Source organism: Equus quagga, unplaced genomic scaffold, assembly GCF_021613505.1.
Source record: "Equus quagga isolate Etosha38 unplaced genomic scaffold, UCLA_HA_Equagga_1.0 251_RagTag, whole genome shotgun sequence".
Taxonomy (NCBI): Eukaryota; Metazoa; Chordata; class Mammalia; order Perissodactyla; family Equidae; genus Equus; species Equus quagga.
Genome location: NW_025799859.1, coordinates 4,672,111 through 4,698,402, shown reverse-complemented (window position 1 = coordinate 4,698,402; position 26,292 = coordinate 4,672,111). Strand labels below are relative to the sequence as shown.

At 34.7% G+C, this 26,292-nt stretch overlaps 1 protein-coding gene across 1 annotated transcript in view; it reads left to right on the top strand.

Annotated features, from left to right (window-relative positions):
* The window catches only part of LOC124233810 (low-density lipoprotein receptor-related protein 1B-like), a 792,861-nt gene that overhangs the window by 36,234 nt on the left and 730,335 nt on the right, over nt 1-26,292 (top strand). Inside the window, exons 6-8 of the mRNA XM_046651030.1 lie at nt 13,184-13,364; nt 19,336-19,555; nt 20,467-20,656. Coding sequence (XP_046506986.1) covers nt 13,184-13,364; nt 19,336-19,555; nt 20,467-20,656 — 591 coding nt within the window. The remainder of the gene's footprint in view (nt 1-13,183; nt 13,365-19,335; nt 19,556-20,466; nt 20,657-26,292) is intronic.

Here is a 26,292-nt window from a genome sequence, read left to right as displayed (position 1 = left end):
GAAGGAGTGAGGGACCTGAGTGGGGGAGCATTACTGCAATAAGCATGCTTTGGACTCAAAACTGAGATGAGTGTTATAATATCTAGCTTTGCTGGCTCTTAACTGCAACGGGGAATATCCCCTGGAAAGCTATCAGACATAAGGGAAAACAAATTGGCTTTTAAAGGGCCCATGCACAAATTCATTCATTCCAGAAAACAACCTAAAATCACAAGAAAGAAAGGTACACATTGCTTTGGTGAAAAGAGACTCACCTAATAGGCTCTGGGAGTACCTTAGCTAGAAAGGAGAACTTTCCAGGGACTGATACATTGGAAGCAGCCATTATTGTGACCTAGTACAGCCATGCTGACACAGACTCTAACAGATGCCATTGCAGGTCTTCCCCTGGCCTGTTAGCCAAGGGTCAGCCTCACCAGCTAGAGCACAAGTTTAACCCAGCTCAGCAAGAGTTTGTAGCCCACCCTAGGGATGAGCCCCACCCAACAGCAAGCCCTCAGGCAACTGTGGGCCTGCATAGGCTGGATGCCTGGATCCTCTGCAGTGGGGCTAGTAGGTCTGCTTCTGTAGGGCAGGGCATGTGTGATGAGTGAGTGGATTGAGAGGGGCATTGGTGGAGTGTGTGGGGCCTCTGCAGTAGGGAGATTGGGTCCACTGCAATGGTTTGGAGTGCATGCAAAGGGCAGGACTGTGTTGAAGGTGTTTGTGGACTTGTGGATGGTGGGGCTTGTCAGCTGCAGAAGACTTGTGCTTCTCAAACAGCCACAGGGGATCAGCCTCACATTCCAAAGCCTGCAACAATAGGGTGCTCCACTGCCTGGGACCAGCCCTACTCAGCTGCAATCCTGAGAGAGCTGAAAACAGCCTTGCACCCCAAAGGCCTGTAGCAATTGTAAGCCCCTGAGCCTAGCAACCAGACACGCTGGGGGCCTACTCACTTAACAGACACCCTGCAAAAGGAATGTGCTATTAGACTTTGCAGCCAACTGTGCTGGGGCTCCCCATGCCCAATAAAGTGACTGAAGTTTCCATAGCAGCCACTTGCAGCTGAGCATACAACCACCTGTCCAGAGGGATGAAATAGCCTCCCTGGGAACCTGCAGTGAGAGCCACCCTGCTACAACGAGACACACATAGCCCACACAGGGGTCACTCCTGGATCATTTGGAACTAGTGATGAGAGGGAAGCACACTGCTGGGCCTCATAAGGCATCTCTTACATAAGGCCACATCTCCAAGATAGGAGACATAGCTGACCTACCTAGTAAATAGATATAAGCACAGAGAAAGAGTCAAAGGAATATGTTCAAAGTAAGGGAACAGGACAAAACTCCAGAAAAAGAACTAAATGAAACAGAATTAAACAATTGACCTGACAGAGTTCAAATGAAAATTCATAAGAATGCTCACTGATCTTGGGTGAAGAATGGATGAACTCAGTGAGAATGTCAACAAAGAACTGGAAAATATAAAAAAGAACCAATCAGAAATGATGAATACAATACTGGAAATGAAAAATTCACTAGAGGGACTCAATACCAGAGTAGATGATATAGAATAATGGATGTGTGAGCTGGATGGAAGACTAGAGGAAATTACCCAAGCTTAACAGATAAAAGACAAAAGAATTAGAAAGAACAGGAACAATCTAAGGGATCTCTGGGACAATATCAAGTGCATTAACATTCTTATTATGGGTGTCCCAGAAGGAGAAGAGAGAGACAAAGGGGCAGAGAACCTATTTGAATAAATAATAGCTGAAAACTTTCTTAACCTAAGGAAGGAAACAGACATACAGATACAGCAAGCACAGAGAGCACCAAACAAGAAAACCACATAACAAGAGAGCAAGAGAAGAAGAAAGAAAAAAAAGAAGAACTACTAAAGCACCCAGAAAAAAAGGAACAAAATGGCAGTAAGTGCATACTTATCCATAGCTACTTTAGATGTCAGTGGACTAAATGCTCCAATCAAAAGGCATAAGTGGCCTATTGGACAGAAAACCAAAACCCATACATATGCTGCATACAAGAGACACACTTCAGACCTAAAGACATTCACAAACTGAAAGTGAAGGGATGGAAAAAGATACTCCATGCACATGGCAAAGAAAAGAAACCTTGGGTAACAATACTTATATTAGACAAAACAGACTTTAAAACAAAAATTGTAACAAGAGACAGAAAAGGGCACCACATAATAATACAAGGAACAATCCAACAAGAGGATATAAAACTTGTAAATATCTATGCACCCAAAATAGGAGCACCTAAATATATAGAGTAATTATTAACATACATAAAAAGAGAAATAGACAGTAACACAATTATAGGAGGGGACTGTAGCACTCCACTTATACCAGTGGATAGATCATCCAAATGGATGATTAATAAGGAAATGTTGGCCTTAAACAACATATTAGTCCAGATAAACTTAGTAGATATATATAGAACATTCCATCCAAAAACCACAGAATACTCATTCTTTTCAAATGCACATGGAACATTCTCCAAGACTGATCACATATTAGGCCACAAAACAAGTCTCACTAAATTTAAGAAGATTGAAATAATACCAAACATCTTTTCTGACCACAAAGGTGTGAAACTAGAAATCATTTACAGGAAGAAAATCAGAAAAGCCACAAAAATGTGGAGATTAAACAAAATGCTACTGAACAATGATTAAGTCAATGAAGAAATCAAAAGAGAAATCAAAAATTACCTGAAGACAAATAAAAATGAAAATACAACATGCCAAAATTTATGGGAGGCAGCAAAAGCAGTTCTAAGAGGGAAGTTTACACCAATTCGGGCCTACCTCAACAAACAAGAAAAACCTCAAATAATCTAAGATGTAGCTAAAGGAGCTGGAAAAAGAAGAGTAAATCTCAAAATCAGTAGAAGGAAGGAACTAATAAAAATCAGAACAGAAATAAATGAAATAGAGACTAAAAATACAAAAAAAAAAAAAAATCAATGAAACCAAGAATGGGTTCTTTCAAAAGATAGGCAAAATTGACAAACCTTTAGCTAGACTCACCAAGAAAAAAGAGAGAAGTTTCAAATAAATAAAATCAGAAATGAAAAGAGAAATTACAACAGGCACCTCAGAAATACAAAAGATTTAAGAGAATACTACAAAAACTATACGCCAACAAATTGGATAATCTAGAAGAAATGGATAAATCCTTAGAATCGTACAACCTTCCCAAACTGAATCAAGAGGAAATAGAGATTTTGAATAGACCAATCACCAGTAAGGAGATTGAAACAGTAATTAAAAACTTCCCAAAAAATAAAGGCCAGGGCCAGATGGCTTCCCTGGTGAAGGCTATCAAACGTTCAAAGGAGACTTAATACCTATCCTTCTCAAACTCTTCCAAAACATTGAACAGGAGGGGAAGCTCCCTAACTCATTCTACAAAACCAACATTACGCTGACACCAAAATGAGACTAGGACAACACAAAAAAAGAAAACCATAGGCCAATTCACTGATGAACATCAATACAAAAATCCTCAACAGAATACTAGCAAATCGAACACAACAATACATTAAAAAGCTCATACATCATGATCTAGAGGGATTTATTCCAGAGTGGCAAGAATGGTTCAACATCTGCAAATCAATCAACATGATACACTACAGTAACAAAATGAAGAATAAAAATCACGTTTCTCTCAACAGATGCATAGAAAGTGACAAGATACAGCAGCCATTTATGATAAAAACTCTAAATAAAATGAGTATAGAAGAAAAATACCTCAACATAATAAATGTCATATATGACAAACCCACAGCTAATATCATTCTCAAAGGAGAAAAACTGAAAGCTATGCCTCTAAGAACAGGAACCAGACAGAGATGCTCACTTTCACCACTCTTATTTAACATAGTATTGAAAGTCATAGCCAGAGAAATCATGCAAAAAAATGAATAAAAGTGATCCAAATTAGAAAGGAAGATGTGAAACTGTCACTATTTGCAGATGATATGATTTTACATATAGAAAACCCTAAAAAAATCCACCAGAAAACTTTTAGAAATAGTAAATGAATATGGTAAAGTTGCAGGATACAAAATCAACATACAAAAATCTGTTGCATTTCTGTACACTAACAACAAAGTAGCAGAAAGAGAAATTATTAATACAATCCCATTTACAACAGCACAAAAAGAGTAAAATACCTAGGAAAAAACTGAACCAAAGAGGAGAAAGATCTGTACGCTGGAAACTATAAAACATTGTTGAAAGAAATTGAAGACAAAAGGAAATGGAAAGATATTCCATGCTCTTGGATTGGAAGAATTAACATAGTTAAAATGTCCATACTTCCTAAAGCAATCTACATGTTCAATACAATTCCTGTCAAAGTTCCAACAAGATTTTTCACAGAAATAGAACAAAGAATCCTAAAATTTATATGGAACAACAGAGGACCCCGAATATCCAAAGGATTCCTGAGAAAAGAGAACAAAGCTGGAGGTATCACACTCCCTAATTTCAAAATATACTACAAAGCTATAGTAACCCAAACAGCATGGTACTGGGACAAAAACAGATACACAGATCAATGGAACAGAATCGAGAGCCCAGAAATAAACCCACACGTCTATGGACAGCTAATTTTCAACAAGGGAGCCAAGAACATACAATGGAGGAGGGGAAGTTTCTTCAATAAATTGTGTTAGGAAAACTGGACAGCCACATGCAAAAGAATGAAAGTAGACCATTATTTTACACCATACACAAAAATTAACTCAACATGGATTAGAGACTTGAGTATAAGACCGGAAGACATTAAACTTCTAGAAGAAAACATAGGCAGTATGCTCTTGGACATCAGTCTTAGCAGAAGATTTTCAAGTACCATGTCTGACTGGGCAAGGGAAACAATAGAAAAAATAAACAAATTGGATTACATCAAACTAAAAATCTTCTGCACAGCAAAGGAAACCATTAACAAAATGAAAAGACAACCTAATAATTGGGAGAAGATATTTGCAAACCATACATCTGATAAGGGGTTAATATCCAAAATATATAAAGAACTCATATATCTCAACAACAAAAAAACTAACAACCCAATTAAAAAATGGGCAAAAGATATGAACAGACATTTCTCCCAAGAAGATAAACAGATGACCAACAGGCACATGTAAGGATGTTCAACATCATTAACTACCAGGGAAATGCAAATCAAACCTGCAATGAGATATCACCTCACACAGGTCAGAATGGCTATAACTAACAAGACAGGAAACAACAAGTGTTGGAGAGGATGTGGAGAGAACTCTCATACACTGCTGGTGAGATTGCAAACTAGTGCAGCCACTATGGAAAACAGTATGGAGATTCCTCAAAAAGTTAAGAGTAGAACCAAGATACAATCCAGCTATTCCACTGCTAGGTATTTATCCAAAGAACACGAAAACATGAATGTGTAAAGATACATGCACCCATATGTTCATCTTAGCATTGTTTACAATAGCCAAGACTTGGAAGCAACCTGGGTGCCCATCAAGGGACAAATGGATAAAGAAGATGTGGTATGTATACACAATGGAATACCACTCAGCCATAAGAAGCCATGAAATCTGGCCATTTGGATCAACATGGATGGAACTTGAGGGTATTATGCTAAGCGAAATAAGTCAGAGGGAGAAAGTCAGATACTGTATGATCTCACTCATGGGTAGGAGATAAAAACTACAACAAACAATCACGTAGAGACAGAGATTGGATTGGTGGTTACCAGAGGGGAAGGGAGGATGGAGGAGGGCAAAGGGGTGATTAAGTACATGTGTGTGGTGATGGATTGTAATTAGTCTCTGGGTGGTGAATAGGATGTAATCTGCACAGTAATCGAAATATAGTGATGTACACCTGAAATTCATATAATGTTATAGGACAATGTTACAGCAACAAAAAAAGAAAAAAGAAAAAAAATAAGAGTTTAGTGATCAGTATCTTTCACTAAGCATGATGCCTAAGCAAAGTGCGTGCTTTGCTTTCTTTTAAAATTTCAGTGAACATTATCAATTGAAGTGATGCAACTGTGTGAATGTTTAAATAACCGAGTACAAATATGTGAAACATATTAGAAAATATAGCTAATAAAAAAGTCACTTTCTATGAAATTAAATTGCTCAGCTGACTTCTAATAGAGTTGCCTTTTCATCTAATATGAAAGAGATTGAGTAATTTAGTATTAATGCAATAAGTTCCAAAGTGTTTTATTTTTATAAATTATAAGCTACTTCATAGGACTAAAAGGAATGTTTAAGAATAGCTGTGGTATTTTACAATCAGAAGTTGAAGCAATTTTTACTCTATTCTCTCTTCGTAGGTAGGCAGAATTGGGTGATAAAGGGCATTAATGAAAATTACTTTCTGTCTCTCCCTTCACAATGAGGACACATATTTTGTACTCTTTCATGAGATGATTAGTCAGGTGTGACCACAAGATGAAACAGAGGAGAGGCTCAGGAAAATGATGTTTATTGTATTCACAGCTCCTAGAGACAAAAGGCACAGCACACCACCCAGGACCACATGGGAAAGACACTAGGGTGGTCAGGAGGCAGCTGACAGTTGTGAAGGGAAAGCCTTTATTGGAGTTTCTGTGGGAAAGGCAAGGCAGGGCAGGATAAAGAGTTTAGGATTGGTTAGTTTGAATAATTCCATTGGGCTTTAAACTGCAAGGGTGGTTGCTAGTTGCCTTGTACCTGGCCCTGGGATGATTAAGGCAGAGGAAGATTGCCTCCTGGGGTATGGGGACCAGACAGCTTAGGTATGGCTCTGGGTTAGTTAGTTTGCACATCAAAGACGTATTCCTGACTGGGCCCTTTGGTATCTCTAAGAACTGGCTATCTCCAAGACAGGCAGTCTCCCCTCAGCTGGAAAAGTGTTCTAAAGTTGTCAAAGTATCATAAAGTACTGATAATAAAAACATTAAAAAATATTTACAATACAACTCTGATATTTTCCAAAAATTTGCAGTGGAGTATTGTAAAATGACCTATATATTCGTTGCATATCTGTAGGGGTTTTCTTAAATTGGAAGCTACTCTGCCCTGCATGGTATATAACCTGCAGTGTACCATCTGAAAAGAATGAATGTGAAGAGTGTCCTTCTGTCCAGAACATTCAGTTAAATCATTTTCAGATCTCAGGCATGGTGATGGTGCATTAGTCAGTGTTCTCCAGAGAAAGCGAACCCATAGGATGAGTACATAGGGAGAGACAGATACATTTTAAAGAATTGGGTCATATGATTGTGGAGGATGGCATGTTCAAAATCTGCAGGGTAGGACAACAGGTTGCAGATCCAGGGAAAGCTGATATTGTAGCTCTAGTCCAAAGATAGTCTAGAAGCCAAATTCCCTCTTCCTCAGGTGACCTCAGTCTATTTTCTCTTAAAGCCTTCAATTGCTTGGATGAGACCAACCCACATGATGGAGGGTTTCTACTTTACTCAATGTGTACTGATTTAAATGTTAATACCATCTACAAAATACTTTCACAGCAATGTCAGGACTGATGTTTAACCAAATATTTTTGTTCCATGGCATAGCCAAATTGGCTCATAAAATTAACCATCGCACACGGCTAGCTGAACCATACGCTTTAAGGTGTGGTAGTGTAAATCAATAGAGAATTCCCATAAAAGCAATAGCTTGGTACCCAGAAATGATTATTATTTGTAGTCATGTTCATGCAGTAAATTATTTGGTCTATCTACATTTATTAAAGACTACCAAATGATGACTTTTCAGGACCTTTTCTTGGGAAACAGTTCTCCATGGATCCCTCACATTTCTGCATGTCTTAGAGTAAGGCATTTACTGCCTTTTATTCTTAAGTATCCTTACAAGGATGTTTGTATGGAAAAGAGCCTTGGAAGAAGAGATAGAAGATTCCTCCAGTGTACAGAGCAGGCCTGCTTTTTGCTCATTATAAAAAATTTGGTTTTCCTAAATTCAGAATTCATCATCTGTAATGAAACCTTATGGGCCCATCCCAGTGGCCTCCAGGGGACTTTAGAGTAAGGAGAGCTGACACCAATCTGCTGATGAACATGCCGCTTACTGTGCCATGACTAAAAGTCCTTTATATCTGACCTACAAGTCTTGTGTCTTCTACCATCACCCATGAAACAGTAATGGGCTAACTTGTTATCTTGAAAGGAAGGTAAAGTCTCAGTTCTTAACAATTCTTGAAACTTTGAATTTGAATCATCACTTTGGATTACTTTATTGGTAACTATGATGCATGTACTGTAGCACTCTCTGCTCTTATATATGCTCATCACTGAATCAAAGATGAAGTATCTGAATGTCCTGGAGAGACAATTTATATCACCCTCCCCTCCAAATTGAAACTGAGAGTATGTTTCTGATAATAGGAAGAAACCAGTATGTTTTAATATATTCTGTTTGTCTGGAAAATAAAACCCTTATATGCACTTTACATATCTCTTTGGATACACCAGCAAAATATTTTATTCTGAATGAGAGTAACTTGTGTATTTACCTTTCCTGACCTAATAACCAAACTGAGGAAGGACTTGGAATGAAAACGAGGATGAGAACATGACCACTGGGGGCAGATGATGTAGAAAACTTTAGTCTGGTCAAAGACTCCTGTAACCCCATGAGACAGAAAATTCAGCAGGCAAACTTTACTGCCACACTATTAATTAAATCAACTTCATTCACTCATGTTAAATATATATGATCTGTGATGCCTCAGGCCATATTGAAATGCACAAAGAGAATTTGTATTAATTGAACTACATGACTATGAGGCAGAAGAGTTGTCCAAGTGCTGAATCTGAGGTAAGAAAAGGCATTCCCAGCCCTCGGCATGTCTACATGCACACTGCACGCCCAGTTATTTAAGACATGTGACCATACTCTGCACTCATGCAAACACTTTTGTAATACATTCCAACTCAGAAGAATAATGTCATATTAAGGATGGAAAAACTTGGATACCCTGGAAAAATATAGGCACTGTGTTTTTATAATGACAACCCTGGGGTGGAATTTCCAATTAATATTATGTTAATCAAATTCTGCTGTAAAGCATCAAGACTTATGGATTACTTTTGGAGATCCAGTTTATGCACCTTCACAAAACAATGCCACCGCTCACATCCTTAGTCCTTTTAAAAAAATTCTTATCTTGGGCCCATTTGGAAAAGTAGAAGATTTTATTTTAAATATATAAAACATTAATCCTCTTCTGTTCGATAAATGTGTAATATCGGAAAATCAAACCCGTAATGATGTTTTAGTTTTAGAAATGTGTCTTTCTCCAATATTTTAAAATGCTTATTTTATCTAATCCTAGTATTAAATTAATTTAAGTAACTTTCTATTTTATTTTTTACTTTTAAGTTCACATTCTCTTTTTTAATTTAAATAAATTTTATCTCTTATTAGCCTAATTTCCTTAATGGTAGGTATCACATGTAGGAAATGACATCGCTACCTTCACCAATTTTTCACTTAAGTGAAAAGTCTAGCTTTTGATGAGATATGTGTTTTTTAATGTAATATTCATTTATTATGTCCATTTATAGTTCATCCATCTGTTCTGTTTTTAATCTGAAGTATATAGATAAATGTCTCATTTCTTCACTTAGAATGGAACATATAGACATAATCTTAATCTAAAAAAAGTTTACAAGTAATCATTATCTATTAGAATTTTTATTTTTTTGAAGAAGTACAAACATATTGAGAGTCCTTGACCTTTGACAAAATAAAATGGGTATTTTGTGTAGCCTTAGGGAGATTTTGACCAGATTTCAAAAAACATTCATATTTTTTGTTTGCTATTAGCTATGTAATAATAATAATAATATAGTAATAAATGTTAATTTTGGAATGTAGGATACTTGAACTCTACCCAAAGTATCAAAGCAATCTACCCTAGCAAGAGTCTCTTTATCAAACACCTTCCTTGCATTTTAACAGTCATTTGTTTCCTCGAGCTAATAATTATCTCCGTAGTCACCTTTGTTTGTTTGGAACTTGACTGCCATAAACCTTCGTATGTCCCTGATCACCTGGTTGAAGGATTTTGGTCATAGAGTTTCTAATAGTCAGTCTCAGGCAGGTGTCAACCAAATTCTCTTGAATAAAAAATAAAATGCACATAAAACTGATACTCTGTATGTCTTAGCATTCCATCTAAGTCATAAGCTATTTAAAGGTAGATACCACATGATATGGAAGCAGAGTACTTCTCTGCTTATCAATGCATATTTGTTGAAAAAGTGATGCATTGATTGTTCAGGCTTTGTCCTACAAGTATAAGAGAGGAAATTCCTCTCTGCCCCATTAAAGATAGACTTAAAATATTCCCAGTTGGCACAAAGACATTTTTATGAGTTTCTTTATTTTAAAATTTGTATTCAGTCTCATTTTTTCCAGAACAGAAAAGCAAAACACATGCACAAAAACAACATTAAAAAACACTCTAGGCTAATTGTTTTATTGCTATCTTAATAGACTAGATGGGTAGCTAAAGGTAAGATTATAATAATAATGATATTTTAGTAATAATATTGACAGCAATATTTATATAACGTTTACTATGTGCCAACCAGTATTTTAAGAATTTTGCGTATATTAATTTATTTAATCCTCAAAACAATCTTATGAGTGAAACACTATCATTACACCTATTTTAAAGATCAGGAAATTGAAGAAGAGGAAGGTTAAGTAACTCACTCGGAGAAAGTGACAGAGCCTAGAAAATGTGATTCTAGAAATTGTGATCCTAATGATCTCTTTATGCTGTTTAAGCAATTTCATTTTTCAAAGACAAAACAAGTAAACCAATTTGGGGCAGGACCTCCCAAGATCTGCTTTTTAGAATTCAATTCCATTCTCCATTTATTATTTATTCACAACCAACTCTGCACATACTATTTCTAGTTAAAGTTGGCCTCTGTTCGAAATATAAGGACATATTACTGAATAATCGTTTTAAAAGAGAAAAATATAAGGTATATTTCTATCAAGCAGCACCCATAAGGAAAAGAGCCAGAATATATATATAAAATATTTTTAATCCTGATAAATTAATAAAACTAACATGTGTGGAGAATTTACAATATTGCAGGCAGTGTGCTAAGTGTTTTACATGCAGTAGCTAATTTACCCCTTGTTATCACCCTGCAGAGTGGGTGCTATTATTACCTTCACTTTACAAATGGAGAAATTAAAGATCAGAGTGACTGAGTTGTTTACCCAAGTCTCAGAAAGAAAATTTCAATCCAGGCAGTATTGCAACCACTTCATATGAAAAAAGATAAAGAGTCTCAAGTCAGACGTCAAAAGGAAAAGTTTTAAAAATAAGGTTATTGAAGAAGGAAGTTTCCATGGAGTAGATTTCAAATGTAATACAATTTTTGAAAACCAACTAACAAGATAAAAATCAGCCATAGACTATGATAAATAGAAAAGGAAAGAATAAACAGCTGCTCTCTTTCCATTATGCCAGAGCAGGAAAGTGCTCAGTAAAATTAAGTGTCAATAAAGTAAAGACAAAATTAAACTTTTTTTCTAAGCATAGGCACAATTAACCTGTGAAAATTACTCATATTGGGTGGTAATGAAGCAGATAGCTTAGTGAAATTGAGAACATATCTGATTCACTATAATGGGATTTTCAGCTAGATCAAATCACGCGTTGTATTAGTGATCCTGAGTCAGGGCACATGCTGATTAGCAGGAAGGGTCACAAAAGAAAATTTTATTTTTTCCAAGGCCAGAAGGGCCATGATTAAAGAATATGATAATAGTAAATATTTATTACATCTGCATAGGAGGGATGTCATGTAGATTTCCCAGTAGTGTGTAAATGCACAGCTTTGTCTCGAATGTACCACTACCTATTCCTTTGTCCAGTGAGTTCCAGTTGTCCACCTCATACCCAGGAGGAAAAGAGACAAAGCTCCCCTGGGTTTGAAAGAAGAGGAGTTCACAGCAATTTCTCATTTGATAGAGGAATGGAACTGTCTTTATGATATTGTGAACGGCTTAGGGGGTGGTTTACCAAATGGCAAAAAGGAAAGAACAGGATTCACCATAGAAACTGTGCAGTTTTAAAGCTCTCTACATTGGGGATAATCTGACTTAGGTTTTATCCCAATTCTACCACTTCTTGTGTGATAGTAGACTATAAGCCTTCACTTTAACGTGTTAGAGTTTCTCTTTCTACAAAGAGTTTGAATCAGATGAACTCATAAGATTACATATTTATAATATTCCTCTAAATTATCACTGCCTGTAACTCACAGAAGTCTATAATAGCATCCTTTTTAAAATAAGTCTAGAATATACAGAAATATTTCAGTGTTTTTTGAGATTCACTGTTCATGCAGTTCCATAATGAAAGCCTGTTCTGGGCTTTCAAAGGTGTGCTTCTGCTGGCCCTGTTCATTCCTTGGTAAAAGGGCATTCGCATTATTTTAATTATTTAGCTTACATATTACAAGTTTGAGTGTGCTTGCTTTTTGAACATATTACTTGTTCATATTGCTTGATTTTCCTTCTGAATAGTCTATATCACTGTATTTTTATTCTGAGAAATTACTTTTTAAACCTTTTTCTCTCAACATTTATATTTTCCTGTTTTTCCTCAGATCACTGTTTTGTTTAAAATATTTCAAGAGAGGGCCTGTCATTCATATAAAATGTCATTCAAAATAAGATTGAAAAATTTTCTACGGACTGATGATATTTGAAAAATCACACTATAAATAATTTATGGATCAGAAGTCATTCTGTTTTTCTTTTTAATTTTTTGTTTTTTATTTTCTATTTTTTTGAGGAAGATTAGCCCTGAGCTAACATCTGTGCCGTTCCTCCTCATTCTGCTGAGGAAGACTGGCCCTGAGCTAACATCCGTGCCAATCTTCCTCTACTTTATGTGTAGGATGCATGCCACAGCATGACTTGAGAAGCAGTGTGTGGGTCTGCACCCAAGATCCAAACCGGCAAACCCCAGGCCTCCGAAGTGGAATATGCAAACTTCACCCCTGTACCGCTGGGCCGGCCCCAGAAGTCATTCCTTTTTGAATTAAACTTTTTGTTAAGTAGACCATAAGCAGTGGACGCTATTGTAAAATTTATTTCTTTCTTGTTCTTGCTCTTTACAGATCTAGATAATGTGGAGGGCATTGCTGTGGACTGGATTGGAAATAACCTTTATTGGACAAATGATGGCCATAGGAAGACTATTAATGTCGCCAGGCTGGAAAAGGCTTCTCAGAGTCGGAAGACTCTTTTAGAGGGAGAAATGTCCCATCCCAGAGGGATCGTGGTGGATCCTGTTAATGGGTATGCAATGCTTGATCAGATTCTATAAGGAAAATGATATTAAACTTGTTTTTTATGTATGTCATAGTAGTAATTTTTATTTAAATTCACATGTGAATTCACACATGAATGGTCTGATTGGGAAAAGTTATGTTCATTTAATGATTTCTTCTCCTAGAGAATGTGCTAAATAAACATGTCAAAATACATTGAATTGAAATAGACAGATTATTTGTATAAAGGATATGTTTAGTTGATTTATTTGGAGAAGCACCATAATCCTCCATTTTAGACAGCCTGACACCAAGGTAAATAATCAATTCAGTCAGAGGATCAATCAATTTAAATTTTAAAAGCTATTGAAATTTAATATATTTAAAAAACAGCAGAGATTTTTTTTATACATTTACTGTGAGCCAGGCATTTTGTGAAATAGTTTACGATGCTCCTAGTCTGTAATTCTCACAATAATTCTTTGAATTGGTTGCTATTCTCTTCCTTGTTTTACAAAGAAGAAATTGGTAACTGATTTGCAAAAGACCATTCAATTATTAAGATACTGGGTCGATATTTAAACCCAAGCAGCCTGTCTCCCAGACGTGACTCATAGCTACTATACTCCACTACTTCTCACTAGTTTAGATTGGTGATCACATGATTTTAGACATAACCATAGATTCCATATAGTGACATTATTTTGAATTTGGTGCTATTCGTTTTAGGATGGAATATTTTGTGTAATTGTTGGGAATATATTTCCTTTGATTTTTATTCAGAGCTATTACCTGAACACAAACAATAGTGTGCATATAGAAATATAAAAAAAATGTGAAAATTGCTAATAGATTCTCAAAATTAAGTGAATGGATTGTATGTTTTACACATACAGTTGTTGTGTGTGGTTTTTATCCTCTCCATGGCTTATATTTCACTGTTTCAAAATAGCATCACAAAATGAATATTCTTTATACTTTACTACACACAAACAAGAAATACTTAATTGAATAGGAAGCTTGTGACTCCCTTATAAATCGAGATCACCAGATTGCAGTTGCTAGACTTTTTTGTGTTGAGAATAGCTTCAAATGCAATCAGGGTGCATCTTCCTAGGCTGACACTGAAGCAGCAGATGAACTCATTGTATGTGTTTTTGTCAGGCATAATAATAAACTAATTTCAGTGATTTTATATGTGGATTTTATAATTATCTGTTCTATTCCTGGACTTTTAAACCAAGTTGTCTATCTGACCTTTAAACCAAGAAAATCTTAATTTTAACAGAAAATATTTATTCCACACTGTCTAAATCTACTTGAAGCAAAATGTTTCAAAAATATCTTAAAATAGCATCTTCCTTCTCAGTATTCTGTGAGAGAAAAATATTTTCCGATAGAAAAGGGCCTTTGTGATGCTCAGGGAGATGACACGAATGTAGCGGTCATAGACTTACATGATTTGGAAGGAAATTGGGAAGTCACTATTCCCATCTCTCTCTTCAAATTCGGCAATCCCCTTCAACGCTTCCCTACTGGGAAGGCATCCAACTTAGATTTGAAAGCTATAGCATCTACATACTATTTGGGTACAATTCTGATTGATATGACATTTTTTCTTTTCATTGAGGCAACATCTGCATCCCTGTAATATCTGTCTACCAACTGATCCTCTATTTGCCTGTGTGCTACAAAGAATGACTCTAATACCTCTTCTGTCAGTCAGACTGTCAAATAGAATACTGCTGTTATGTACCAACCTGAAAAACAAACATGTATGTGATGTGTATACACGCACACACATTTTTTTCCCTAACAATATACTATGCCCGGAGCATCGCACTATATATAAAATGCTTAAAAAAAAACAGGTATAGCTTTCACCCTCATGAAGTATCTTGTGTTATCTGCAAGGAGAGGGTTGGGAAGATGCAACAACAAATAAGTACCAAGTGAGAAACTGATGTAATTTCTACAGACCGAACTGATAGAGGAAAACAAATAGGCTGACATTATGAAAACTAGCAGATAGAAACCTGTTTAAATAGATTTGCTGAAAGGCCTCTCTAAGGGGGCATTACTTAAGCTGAGTCTTAATTGTAGAGAAGAAACCAGCCATGGAGAGTGAGGCAAAGAGTATTTCAGATCAAGAGAATGGTACATTTGTTGGGCAAAAACTTGACTGTCAGAGGAACTGAAATGAAGACAGTGCTGGGCTGGATTGTAGACAGAATGGGGAAAAGTGACTGAAGATGCGATTGGAAAGGAAAGCAGAGCCTTGACCAGCATGATGAGAGCTTTGTACTTTGTCTTCAGTGCAAGAATAAAGTAGAGAAGTGACTTAATCTGATTTATATAGTTTGGTTTTTTTAAACTAATCCTACTGCTCTGTGGAGAATGTATTAGAAGACAGTAAATGTAGAAATGGAACCATGTGAATTTAATTGTCCAAATAATTGTTTGGCCCTAATATGATCTTAAAAAAAGAAGACACAATTTTGAAAACTCTATTTAAAATAGCATAATATAACTTTAAGCAAAACATTTTCAGAAAAAGCAGCTAATTTATTTACATTTTTTTCTACCATAATACCTATTTGCAGCTGTACACAGAAGGAGATAATCACAGATTTTTCTCTACCATAATAGGCTATTAACAAAAGTTACTCATTTCAGACATATACTTTATCAAAAGCTTCATAACCTATTACAGAATCAGTAAAGGACTTATCCATTTATTTCTTTATTAAAATATATTACTAACTACAACATAGATCAATAGATATTAGTAATACAATAGTTGTCCTCAAGGGGTTTATAATCTGGTATGCTTGGTGTGTACACACACAATTATCTACAAAATAAAATAGAATGAAATACATGCTCTTCAGAAATTCACTGAGGTTTTGAATCCAGAATTGAGCTGTAGAGGATGAATAGGATTTCCAAATGAATAGAGTTGGTCTCGGGGCTTTTGGGTGTGCAGTCATAAGGTCAGTCAGTGTACTCTGAAGTGAAAGTGTAAATAATTATTTAGAGGCGGGGAAGCTAGCCATGCTTTGAGGTGAGATGAGCTCATTAGGGCTAGAGTAGAGAGCATGTAAAGGGATAGTAGGAGATGAAACTAGAAATATGCAGAAAGCTTCACTGTTGTGATTAAAAGTTTGGATTTACTTTGCTGACAACAGAGTAATTGGAAGGTTTTGAGGATAAAAGTCACATTTTTCAATTCACGGTTTAGGAAGACTAGTGATAGCAATATGACAGCTGTATGAGAAACAACCCATTAGGATTTCCCTTTGAAAAGAGAAGAAAGACAGACTGTAGTATTTATAATACGAACAGAAAAGTGAGGATTGAGACAGAAGACACTGAAAGAATAGGATTGGCAGACCTCAACAATTGTTGAAATGGGGATAAAGCTGAAGGAGGAATCGATTATGATGGCACTGTTCCTCAAGCTGATAGCTACAGATGAACTCCCTCCATTCCAAAAATTTCACATTTCATAATTGATGTCAATAACTTAGAAACCTACATCTCCAATTCTGATTTCTCAGAATATTATCCATATGACATATGTCCAAAGCTGAGTGCATATTTCCCCCAAAAGAAGACCTTCTGTATTTCTTTCTCAATTAATAGTACCACATCCTTTAATGAACAGCTAGATATTATGTTAGCAACTAAATCAAGTTTTTCAATGGTAAAATTTGTTTTGCCTCCATGGCAGAGAAGCTCTTAAGGATTTAAATATTTCTAGAATTGATCATCAGATAATGCAATTTAATTTGGGGACATGATTAATATTAACAAAACCAAGCTTAGTGCTGCAGGGTACAAATATGAACAAGAAATAATCCCTGCCCTTAATTGTATTAATTTTTCATTAAAATCATCAGACATGCAACACCATCAAATACAAGATATAAATGCAATAGATACTATAAAATAACTAAAAAATGTCACTAAAACACGAAGGAAAGAGCTTATTTTGACAGAAAGGCTCGGGATAGACTTCATAAAAAATTCCATTTGAATAGGGCTTTTCAATTTTTCTTGCCATATTAGGAGAAAGCCAGCTTAGCTTAATTTTATTTGATGAATTCCCCGAATCCCACCTATAAAAAGATTTATATTAGTTCCTGCTTATTTTATAGGTTATTTTTCCTATTTTGTGTGTTTAGGAATCATCACATTTGACACTGATTATAAGGCTTTCACAACGTAAATTCTAATCAGATAATGGTGGGTCGATGATGATCGCATATCTAGTCTCTGTCAGGTTGGAATCACTTATTTAAAATTTTGTTTTCTTATATTTTGTTTGAATAAAAATAATCTTAGGTAATGGATCAGATCACAAAGGATTCTTTCTGCAAATAGCAAAACAATATACAATTTGTTTAGAATATCCAAAATTATCCCTCATGTGTGTTTGTGTGCATGCGCATACACATGTATGTGTGATCAGGGTTAAAGAGTCACGGAAAAAAAATGCTACTGTGATGAAAAGGAAAAGCTAGAGGGAAAGATAATTACAATTTAACAAGTTATTAATTAGCAATAACAATAAATGCATTGATTAACCATATTTAAGATTTCAGGGAAGTTTCAATAGAGATGAAAAGTTGTGTATTTCCCTTTTACATAGTTTAATTTTGTAGTTGAAGTAAAGTACTTATACCTAACTAGCATGGAGTTATAGCAAATGGAATGACTCTTCCGTTTGTTCCTAATTTGCCCCGATAATAAGACCACTTGAAATATGTGCAGGATGCAAGATAAGCAGATTGCCTTGTTTATTTCTAGGATTAGAATGTGTTTTGACTTAATAAAATTCACCAATCTCAAATACTTCCTCTGGTCTAAAAAGGCATATCAATGTAATTGTAAATTGTTAAGAGAATTTAAAAAGAGCTTAATTGGCGAGAAATAATGGATGGCGTGTTACATCCTCAGTTGTCCCGAATCTGCCTGTTTAGATCACAGTAGGATTTTTAGCCATGGATACAGATTTTGCCCAAATTACCTCAGAAATTCTTTAGAGCCCACAAAATGAGAGAGTCAGAGGAACTAATAAGGGCATTTCTAGGGTAAGCAGCTTAGAAAAGCTTTGGAGCTTTATAAAGTTCTATCTGAGGTGACTGAATTAAAACCTAAACTTTAATTAATAACTCAGGAACTTTCACATGACCCTCAAGCAACACATGTGGAGGGTTTTAACCTTATTCATGAGGAAATTGGAACATTAGCTCAAGGCTCCCTCTCCCACTGTTCTAGCTTACACAAAAGATTTGTTTTTAAAGGCAGATGCTTTTGTTTGAGATAGAAATTAAAGCTCAAAATCTCAAAGTCAGTCAACCTGCTGCTATTAAACTTATGCGCAGCTAAATCACCTTCTGTGGGTTTTGGGGTAATAATAAGCAGCAATAAAGCATAGATCATTTGCATCAGGAAGACAAATTAGACCATGCCAAACAAACCCAATATGGCTGTGCCCTTTAGAACAAAGACAATCCAATTGCCTGTCTTAAAAAATAATAATTCATCTGAGATTAAATAAAGTTTGGAGTAGATCATTAACTGTGCCACGAGTTCTCATGTCCGTCAATCTGCTTTTTAATCACATAATTGATTATATGTTTTATGAAGTGGACAACATTTGAAAAAACAGTTAATAATGCCTCAAAAATCATTACCCAAATTTGGTATGAACACCAAAGAAAATCAATATTTGGCCCTTCTGTTAGGTTAATTAATGAGTGAGGGTGGTAGTGGGTTTTCTGTAGTGTGTCTAAATGGACGGGCTCCGCTGAACAAGTCTTTTCTTCCCTTAGTACTTCACAGTTGCCCCCTCCCTTTGGCAGATAAGCATTTAAATAGGAAACCACATCAAAATGTAATTAGATTTCCTGGAGGTGCCAAATCTGAAGAAGTCTCCCTCTATATGGTGGCTAGTTGAAATAACATGTGTGCTCTTGTTTGTAATGTCTTAGTTGGATGTATTGGACAGACTGGGAGGAAGATGAAATAGATGACAGCGTGGGAAGGATCGAGAAGGCCTGGATGGATGGCTTCAATCGGCAGATTTTTGTGACTTCAAAGATGCTGTGGCCAAACGGTTTAACTCTGGACTTTCACACCAACACATTATACTGGTGTGATGCCTATTATGATCATATTGAGAAAGTGTTTTTGAATGGAACTCACAGGAAGGTAAAAGACAAATGCTGCTGTTTTTAACCCGCAGGCTTCTTCTTTCACAGAGCCTTGTTGTGTTGTGTTAAAAATACTTTCAAGTTTATTTTCACCCCTCTGAGGTGGCTGCCAGTAGTCTCTGTGGGGTGGCTAAAGGAGGCTGAGCATTAAGTAATGCAGCTGGCACTTGCCTCCGGGAGACCAGGCCCAGCTCACTGTGGTATGCCAGGATTTGTGGGATTTTTAAAAGAAGCTCTCAGGATATCAGAGCCGTTTTAAAATGCAGTTTGTCTACATTATTGATGACTTTTCTATGACCAAGCAACCCAATTCTATTCAAATATCTTCAATATTTGCAGCTGAAATTTAACATATATACTATGAAAAAGGAATTATAATGCATTTATTTGAATAAAGAACTTCATGACATTGGAATTGAAAGACAGGAATGAGCTGAACTTCAGGCATGTTGGTATAGGAGGGTCCCTTTCACTCCTAATTGTAAGACCATGTTATATCCCTTGGCTGTTGGATAAGCAATATTTCAATATACACGATGACGCTAACTACTCAGACCAATTTCTATCCTAGGATACGATACTGGAATATCATAAAGAAAAGAGAGAGGGAAAAGTGTCAGGCAAAGTCATTTTAATGTTTGCATTTCTTGACCATATATGTAATGCCATATATGAGAGAATTTAAATGGATGAAATGTAAATGGTCGCCCTCAAATAACATGTCCTAAAAACAGAAAAATATGCTCACATTGTGAAATCCGATTTTCAAATATACTAAAAGAAAATATGAGTTGAGATATTAGTTAGATCATTATCTGTTATATTTATTTGAATATCATTTTCTCTAAATATTTAGTTATGTTCTAAAGGTTAGCTCTGACTTTTTCACAATGTGTTTATATTTTACAGATTGTTTACAGTGGGAAAGAGTTGAACCATCCTTTTGGACTGTCGCATCATGGGAATTATGTGTTCTGGACTGATTATATGAATGGTTCCATTTTTCAACTAGATTTGATAACGAATGAGGTGACATTACTGAGACGTGAAAGACCACCCTTGTTTGGGCTTCAGATTTATGATCCACGAAAGCAACAAGGTATTAAAAACCAAATAAAATTGCTTCTGAGCTTAACGTATAATAATACTTCACAGTAGTTGCAGAAAGATTTTATTTTGACAGTGTTGCTGAAATTTTATGATAAAAGGTGTCTAGTCACTCGAAAGTCAATCAAATATTAGACTTTGTTGCCATAAAATTTTATTATTTATTGTTCACAATAGCCTGAGTGAGTAACTCTGGGAATTCTATTAGAGCGAAGTGCAAGGTTTTCTCCAAATACTTCTTTTTTTCATGTCATCTTCACTGAAGAAGACTGTTCGTTAAAGTGAAAAAGTCCTCTTAATCTTTTCAGAGTATTGTGAGCAGAGAGAAAAACTTTTAGTGGGAAAGGAATATTATGGGAAAATATTCAAAAATACATTATACAAGGAAAATAGTATTTTTAAACGTATAATTATATACTTAGTTTCATGTACATTTAAGGAAGCTTTAATTATTTTAGATGAAATGAAAGTGAAATAATCTACCATGATACTCATATTTTAATAAAATCAGGTAATATTGTATATTTTATCTACATGAGTTATTAATATTTATTAGGCCATACATAAATGGCATGACTCAGAACTTAGGTATTAAACAAAGAAAACAATTTAGTAATTACGTGGTTTGTTATGAATCTAAGTAGTCACTACTTTTTTTTTATGGAGATACCCTTGTGAAAATTTTATAAGCATACTTTTTAATAAATTTAGGATGAAAAAATTATATCCTGGGTTTTTCAATGTGTGTGTTGTCAATAGGAAGTTACCTAACAACAGGAGTTTTTTTGAAGGTATTTTCATCTAAATCAGAGATTTTCAAAGCAAACTGTCTCATTCAAGGGCTTCATTTTTTTTCTACTGTATCAAAATTGCCTCTGAGATAAAAATGCAATTTTATAAAATAATGGAAATACATAAAGTGAGAAGCTTCAATAGCTAATAAAAGATAAAATTATCTTATAAAGAATAAAAATGGAATTATTTGAGATGATATGAGCTATAGTTGTGAACAAGAAACGAAGAATAGAGACGATTGCCTGGATAGATCAAATGGTAATGTTTTCTGTTACATTCACATCAACCCTGCTCCCCCCACCACCATTGTAGTTTGTCTACACTGAACTGGAGGCAAGTCTATGAATAAGAACAGCAGTTCTCATCTCCTGCAGGGTCTTGTTTTCAGGATTGTTGTTCCCTCTGATTTCATAATCATTAGTTTCCTGGGTTTCATTACACCGATCAGTATACAATCGCTTTTCCCATTTCCATTCTCTTTGGAAATTGTTCATCTTGAATGTCATTACTGACCTCCCTCTAGCCAAATCCCATGATGTTTTCACAGTCTTCATTTTCTTTAAACTTCTAGTTGCTTTAAAGTATAATACGACACATGGGATGAGAAATGCCCCGGCTTACTGTAAAATGAATTTAGGCTTAAATCTGGATCTTAACATTTTCTCCTTCTGGAAATTTGGACAATCATGAAAGATTTAGCAGAGATAAGAAATGCTTTCTTCACAAATCCTGTAAGGATTAAATAACTGTTTGTTATATAAGAGTAAGATTTACTTAGAATAGTGCCCAGCATACATTTTATGTTATTTAATTTGCTCTTACCACTTCTCAATCAGTAGGCATATATTTTTAAGTTTCCTTTCATATGAGCATTTATAATAAATATTCAAAGGAGTAAAGAGTCACAATCATACACAACAAAGAACATGTCTCTGATAGGAATATGAGGAACGTGTTCCCATATTCATGAGGAATATATCTGGTATTCCCAACAGTGCCATTGACATATAATTGTTCATTGCTATCCCTTGGATGGACAATGTTCTTTTAAAAGTGATTTTAAATTTTTTTTAATTAAAGGACATTAAAATGAAAACTTAGCTTTGATTACTAAACTCTTTACCACCTTTATTGTAGAAACCGTTATGTTCTGTCTTACTGAGAGATATGTACGGACAAATTGATTGGTTATTTTTCATTAACGTAGGTGAAATAATCAATTAGTTTGAGTTTTCTACCCAGACTTTACGTAGCTAGGGATTGACTAGTACTTAACTGGATCTTTTGAACAGACAGTATGGAAAGGAGGCCTTGTCAATATCTTTTTCACTCAGTCAATAGACATTGAAATTCAATAACCTACTTAGGATCCAAATTTTTAGTATCTTTTAATACATTGATCAAAGCAGCTAGCTTATGAAGCAAAGTTACACTCAGGTGTTCAAATGCAGACATGTTATCCTACCATGTTATAATTTTCTCTCAGTGGTGTTTCTCATTGCGTCTTTTGAACATCAGATATTAATATATATTCAGAAACATATAATCAGTGGCACGTAAACTTTGGTTGTATAGTGTCCTGTTAAACTGTTTTTCTAAGGATAAAATAGTTGCAATTCAATAGAAAACCAAACCCTAAGTAGTACATATCACTATTTCTTCATGGAATGGAATAAACTAGTCTTATACAGCCTTGTACTTTCTCCCTCTCTTTCTTTCTCTCTGAAAGACTATGGTAAATGACTATATTTATATACATAGTTTTTATATACTATATTTACTTAAATAGTATTTATACATATGTCTGTAAATATATATACACTCATGTAAGTATAAATACGTAGATGATAGATAATATCACACAAAAACACACACACTACCCCATAGAAACACTATGAAAAATATTCAGGAATGCTGTTAATGTAACATCTAAACTCTTTTAGACTCGGTGTTGGAAAATTAATCAGTTAATTTAACCTCTCCAGATCGGGAAAGTCTCATAAAATTATTTGGTAATATACTAGCTAACTTCAGGAAGGTAGATATATAAGCATACAAATCAGAAAACTACCTCTAGGAATGAATTCCAAAGTAATTCTTAGGAATTTAGGGTTAAAATATTTTTCTCATAAGCTACCATTATTTTTTCTGATTTAATTGATAAACTTTTCTTTTTCATTTACATTTGATATTTGGAATAATTTTTACAGCCCTCTCCTGAAATTCCTCATATAAAGTAGAGCAATTGTATAAATCGTACATACTTTTACCTTCTTATTCACTAGGTTCAGAAGCACACTTTTGTTTTTTCCCACGTTTTAGAGAACAAGAAAAACAAAGCTAAGTACAATATTCTAAAAAGTGTTGATATATAGTATCCTATATCAAATTAAAAATAACAGATTGGCTTCTTTGCCAATATATGAAATTTATTAACCAGTAGTTAAATGTAATTATAATCATTGCAAAGTAGGCTAAACATTCTTATTCAAATCTCCGAAAGATAGTTAATATAGGTACTCTTGATTTCTTTAACACATATGAGAAACCCAAGTTTCAGGCAGATGTAGCCATTTGCCCTCAGGAAACAATGAGGCAGGGATAAACTGGAATTCGAATTCAGGTTTGTCTGACCACAGCATATTTTGGTGTGATTAATTTATGTGGCCAATTTTATTTACGAAAATTATATAACCACTATACTTTTAGATAGAAGGAAAGGGACATATGTTTTCTTTAGTCATTATAACTTTGCCATTGATAGATTTGTATTCAAAACTTTTTTTTTTTTTTAATGTAAAGTTCCCCTTGACTACCTTTGCAGAACCAGGTTTCTGAGATCTTAGGTTACAAAGCACTGGTATAACAGACACAGCAATTTTTATTCAATGCGTGGCATGTTTATTAACCACATTACTTTAGAAGTCTGGTAAGGTTTATGTTTAGTGATAGGGCCATCATCACAAAATTTCTCTCTTTATTTTCAAATTTCCCATTTTGGAGGTAATCAGCATCAAAAAATAACTCAAAATACTAACCAGGCTTTCATAGTTCACACACACGCACACTCTCTCTCTCTCATGTAAATAGCTTCAAAGTAAGTGAAATGTAAACACCATCTTCAATGAGCATATAACTCTACAAGAGAGAAAAGGAAGATACATTCTATCTTTTCCTCAGATTGACTGATACCATTCAAAGTTGATTCTTCTGAAATTTTCCTAGATGAAATGTATACCTCATCTGGACTCAGGATCCCACTCTACTAGTCTTTATCTAACTTTTAGAATGAATGTGAAGTCTAATTTCTCTTCTAAACTGCAAACCAGACTCCCTCTCCCTCAAGTAGAAAAAAAGAAGATCTCCCCAGGTTTATGTGTGTTATATTAGGTGCAGAGACTTCTAACTGCACATATGACAAAACTCTGAGACATCAAGAGTCCAGGACCAAAATGGGAAAAGAGATTTCTTCTTCTACTATTTTGAAGAAAATTCAGACAAAGGGAAGAATGAAACAGTGAGATTCCTTCGTGCTGACGGCTTATGTATTTTTCCATTTGCCAGAAATAAAAGATACTTTATTAATAAAAGTTAGATTACTAAGGTCTAAAAGCATTGACATATTAATATAGGCTTGTGAACTATTTACATATATCATTTGTGTCTTTATTACTGTTCTATGAAAGTTATAATACACCTTTAAATAATCTACTTTGAAATGCAAAGTATTTAGACAGAGTATATATTTATACTCACTCACATACAAACAAGAAAAGCCCTTTATCTTGTTAACACAGACATATCTATCCACATACTTGTACCATGTAACTACACCCCCAAATGATTGTTTCTCTCATTCAAATTTGCTAACTAGAAGTTACTTCATTCATCAATTCAACTAATGTTTATCAAACACACACTCTGTGCCAGATACTGTTAAGGGGCAGAATAATGCTACTTCTCCAAGACACAAGATCAGAGAAAAAAAGACAAAGTTTTTGACTCAGACAGACTAAACCTTGAACTTAGTTTTAAAAGCTACTCCTCAGTTGTTTTCCTTGCATATTTGATTTTTTTTAAAAGTATCTGCTTCCAAAGTAACTTAACCTAGGATTTAATTTTGTTGTTTTCAGTATGTTATTTTTCTGTCCTTTGTAGATCTAATTTTATTTTTCGTATGTAAATAAGAGTATAAGACCATGAATTTTAGATTAAGAAAAATCCTGTGCCTAATTATTTAGAAATAGTAATGACAATAATTATTATTATCTAGAAATAAATAATAATCCTTGTTCTAAATCCTTATTTTTAATCAGGATTATTTCTTATTTCTAGACATTAGAAAAGTCATTTAAACCCTTAGATCTTTAGTAGTCCCACTTGCAAATGAGATAAACCTACATTATAAGTGTCATAAAAATTGAATTAAATTCAATTTATATGTGCGGTAACTAGCCCTAGGACATTATGGGTTTTCAATAATGATAGCTATCAATATGTTAATTAATGCTTTCATTGATATTTACGTATAAAAGTTTTTTGATCCTGTTTTTAGTCAATCATGTTTTCGCGAGAATCTTTTCACATGAAACGTTAGTAGAAATTCAATAGACGATCACATGAGCTCTATCTGGAATATATTCAAGTAATAAATTCAAAAGTATATTGGGATACTACTAAAATGAAAAAAATAAGTAATTCTGATGAGAGAAATGGAATTGTTCAAATTAATTTAGATTTTGGATTTCTATCATGACAGAACAAATACCAATTCCTCTCTTTTACTATATAGTATTCACAGAAAAAGGAATATAATTAAAAGTTTGAATAACG